General features: G+C 41.2%; 1 protein-coding gene across 1 annotated transcript; it reads right to left on the minus strand.

The window, feature by feature from the left end:
• Nucleotides 1-425: 425 nt before the first annotated feature.
• On the minus strand, nucleotides 426-3,883 carry LOC140831857 (calcium-transporting ATPase 12, plasma membrane-type-like). Its single transcript, XM_073195579.1, has one exon. It carries the CDS (start codon nucleotides 3,761-3,763, stop codon nucleotides 614-616), a length of 3,150 nt encoding a protein of 1,049 aa, XP_073051680.1. The 5' UTR covers nucleotides 3,764-3,883; the 3' UTR covers nucleotides 426-613.
• Between the last annotated feature and the right edge of the window lie 389 nt (nucleotides 3,884-4,272).

A 4,272-nucleotide genomic window follows, 5' to 3' on the forward strand; every position in this document is an offset into this window, starting at 1 on the left:
ATGGAAAAATCGAGTGGCTTTTAAAAAGAAAAACAAAAGAAACAAAAAAGAAGACCATAAACGTGAACGGTCAGAAGTAGGTCTCTTGTGAGACGGTCTCACGAATCTTTATCTGTGAAACGGGTCAATCCTACCGATATTTACAATAAAAAGTAATACTCTTAGCATAAAAAATAATATTTTTTCATAGATGACTCAAATAAGATATCTCTCTCACAAAATACGACCCGTGAGACCGTCTCACGGATACTAATCTGTGAGATGAAACTCTTACATAAAAAATTATACTTTTTCATGAATAACCCAAATAAGATATCCGTCTCACAAATTCGATCCGTAAGACCGTCCTGTTCAAATAATAAAATGAAAAATCAATATCAAATCCGATGACGATGAAATGGAGATTGTGAAAATCACATTTGATGAAAGCATTGTCCAATTTATTCAAAGAAGGAATCTGGGAAAAAAAAAGATGAAAAGAAATTGATCGAGGTGAAAAACAAACAAGAAAAATATTGAACAAATCATAGTTATTTAGATCATAGTGCACTCATGTACGTCACCCATGCGCAATACGAGTTTTCTACTGGTTTATCTGATGATTTCTCTTGAACTAGAATGAAAGCATTTTTTTTATGTGACTGAAAAAAGGCTTCTTAGGAACTGGCACAAACTTCATAACCCAACCAATCGGCCAAGTCATAGACGCGATCCCAACACAAACACCCCATTGCCCGAAACTCAATCGCACGGTATCAGCAAAGTTCTTCAAGAACTCAACCATAATAATCTGCAGAATGATAGTTATTCCAATGATTCCGAGAAACAGTCTGCTCTTATGTATCCCCGTGAACACATTCTTCTTTTCAATCTTCCTGGAATTGAATTCGTTGAAAACCTGGCAAAGCACAAAGATGTTGAAAATGAGTGTGTTTTTTACCTCTTCGTTCACATGGAAGATCGACCTTCCCTTGAACTGTAAGGTTAAGAGGATAACTATCTGGTATAGGGCCTGTGCCAGAAGATTTCTCCACATGGCGTTAGAGATCAGGGGCTCGGTTCGACCCACGGGAGGTTTAAGCATAAGTTCGTCTGTGGGCCGTTCCGTGGCAAGAGCGAGTGCGCCTAACGTGTCCATGATCAGGTTCACCCACAGCAGCTGAACGGTTGTGAGTGGCACATCTCCATCTGAAACAGCGGCTATGAAATTGATGACAAGGGCGGCAATATTAACCGTGAGCTGGAATTGGATGAATTTCTGGATGTTGTTATAAACGCATCTCCCCCAACGCAAGACTGTGGCAACAGTGGAGAAGTCGTCGTCTAGGATTACAATATCCGAGCTCTCCTTAGCCACCTCTGTTCCTTGAATACCCATTGAAAGGCCTACATCTGCTTCCTTCAGTGCTGGTGCATCATTTGTTCCGTCACCGGTTACTGCTACGACATGCCCTTTCTGTTTTAGGCATTGAACCATGAGAAGTTTGTCTATAGGGGACGATCTAGCCATCACTTTGATGTTGTCCACCTTGAGCAAACGTTCTTCGGGTGTGTAGTTTCTGAACTCGATGCCTTCAATGACTTCTCCGATGGCAACTTGTTGATTTGAATCGAGTATCCCACATTCAGTGGCTATGGCCTTGGCTGTGAACAAGTTGTCACCGGTGATCATCTTGATGCTGACACCCGCATTTCTGCAGGCCTGAATGGCTTTTCCTGCACCAGGTCTGCAGGGATCCTTCATACCAACTATCCCAAGTAAGGTCAAGTCTCGTTCAGTAATAGTATACTTCTCATCCGAATTGGAATGACATTCTCCAGGTTCCATTCGCTTGGAGGCAAATGCAATGCATCGGAGACTACTAGCTGCCATTCCTTCGATGATATTTTCGAATTTGTATCTGTCATCTTCGCTTATTCGCTTCATTTCTCCGGTTATGTTGTAGTAATTTGAGCACATTTCTAGTACCATCTCTGCGGCACCCTTCCAGTGTGCATAACAGAAGTTATCATACTTGTTTCTGATCAAGACCCCGCTTCTTTTTTTCAATGAACTGAAAGTTTCAACATGAAGAATAGCGTAATTTTGCTTCAGCTTTTCAATATCCATACCCCAATCTTGGACAGCCCACGAAAGTAATGCCTTCTCAGTTGGACTGCCAGAATACTCAATTAATAAAGATCCTGATTTAGGCTTAAATATGCTACCTGTGGTGTTGAAAGCAACTCCTTGATAAAACGATTCAATAAGATCTCGAGAAATAACACGAGAAATTTCTTGCTTGATTTCTTCGTAGCCTATCCAAAACTTGGTCACTTTCATTTGATTCAATGTTAAAGTGCCTGTTTTGTCCGCGCATATAACTGTTGCTGAGCCCATTGTTTCGCAAGCCGAAAGCTTCCTCACCATCGCCTGATCAACCATCATCCGTTTCATTGAATACGCGAGAGTTAACGTGACAGCTAATGGGAGGCCTTCAGGAATAGCCACAACCACAATGGTCACAGCAGTAGAGACTATTCTCAAAACTGTGTTGAAAACGTCATTTAAGTTCCTATCGCTCCCGTTGAATTCTCGTCTCCCATTTACATCTTCCGTGTTTCCAGTGAAATAACGAATCAGCATTACCGAAAGGACTAAACATGCCACGGAAAGGCCTACTTTTCCGATTGAAGAGGTCAGTCTGTTCAGGCGTTCTTGCAATGGTGTTTGCTCGTTGGAATCTCGAGTAATCGAGCTCATCATCTCGCCCCAGGCAGTGTTCATCCCAACTGATATGACTAGCATTTCTGAATATCCATCTGCCACCTTTGAACCGGACAACAAAAAAGGATTATGCAGTGAATCTACTTCAACATGATCGCTCTCCCCTGTCATGCTCGATTCGTCTACTTGAAACGAATGCCCATCAATGAATAATCCATCAGCAGGAACTTGATCACCAATTGTCAAGAAAACGACATCACCAACCACTGCGTCGAAAATGGAGACTTTCTGCCTCCTTCCGTCCCTCACAACATCGATCCTAATATCGTTGCTGATCTTCGAGAGCTTGTGAAACTGCCTTTCTTGACGGAAATTGCTGGAGGCAGACACTGCCACCACCAGGAACACCGCCAGAAAGATGCTTCCTCCCTCGTACCATCCCTCTCTCAGACCATGTTCTCTGATGCCAAAGGCCAGAGAAAGAGCAGCACAAGTAAGGAGAATCAGAATCGTGGTGTCTTTAAAAGCTTCTAATATGAAATGTATCAGCCCTTTTGGGGGTGGCTTCTGGTATGTATTCGAACCAAATGCCCTCTTCCTTGTAATGAGATCCGTTTCGTTTCCTTGGATCCCATTCTCTCTACTGGATTCAAGAAAGCGGGCAATGGCTTCCACATCCCCATAGATATCATGAAGCTCAGCTAAATTCTTGTTCCTCACTATTTCTGTAAGCTTCACATAGTCAATTTCTGAGATCAGCCCATCACTATTTTCAGTTTCATCAAGAAAACTGGTAGTGACTGGCTGTATTTCAACAACTGTGTGAGCAGAACTGGGAAAGGGAGAGGGAGGGGATAATATATTTGAAAACAGTGAATTAGATTTTCTTTTCTTGGAATCAATCCTTTTCACTAAAGATAACAATACATGGATGGCAATACATGCAACCCTCCATTTCTTTTGAGATTTCGTGAGGGGATGATTCCTGATATGAAGCAGCACTGATGCAATGCCACCATAGTTAACATTAGATGAATATTTGAATTTGCTCCCCATGTTTATGAATATAAATAAATGGCAGAAAGAACTTCATTCATTCCCCAATGCGAGCCTCTTTTTTATAGAGTAATAAACCACCATTCTCGTAACTTTCTTGGAAATTTCCTCGCATAACAAAATTCTGAAACCTCGAGACTGATCCATTATGCCGACGTACTCGGCCTAATGGATAAGCACAACAAATCATAAATTTGTAGGAAATTTTCACTTCCTTAAATTTCAATATGATCAGAATTCAGGGAGTTCTCCAAGGATAGTAAGTTTGAAGATATTGATTTCTTTCCATCCCAACATTTATCACCCTCATCCAAGTTGTGTCTAATCGGGGAATCATCGTTCCCAACGAGTCAGAATTAAATATTCGTTCCCGTTTCAAATATGTATTGAGTCCATTGAGTTGATGAATATAATAATAACAGTGAATATTATAATAATTATTATTATTGCGAATACAGGAATGGACAGTATCTCCGTAGATTGGAATCGTCTGCTTTGGCTGAAAACAC

Source organism: Primulina eburnea, chromosome 1 (genome assembly GCF_022965805.1).
Source record: "Primulina eburnea isolate SZY01 chromosome 1, ASM2296580v1, whole genome shotgun sequence".
NCBI lineage: Eukaryota > Viridiplantae > Streptophyta > Magnoliopsida > Lamiales > Gesneriaceae > Primulina > Primulina eburnea.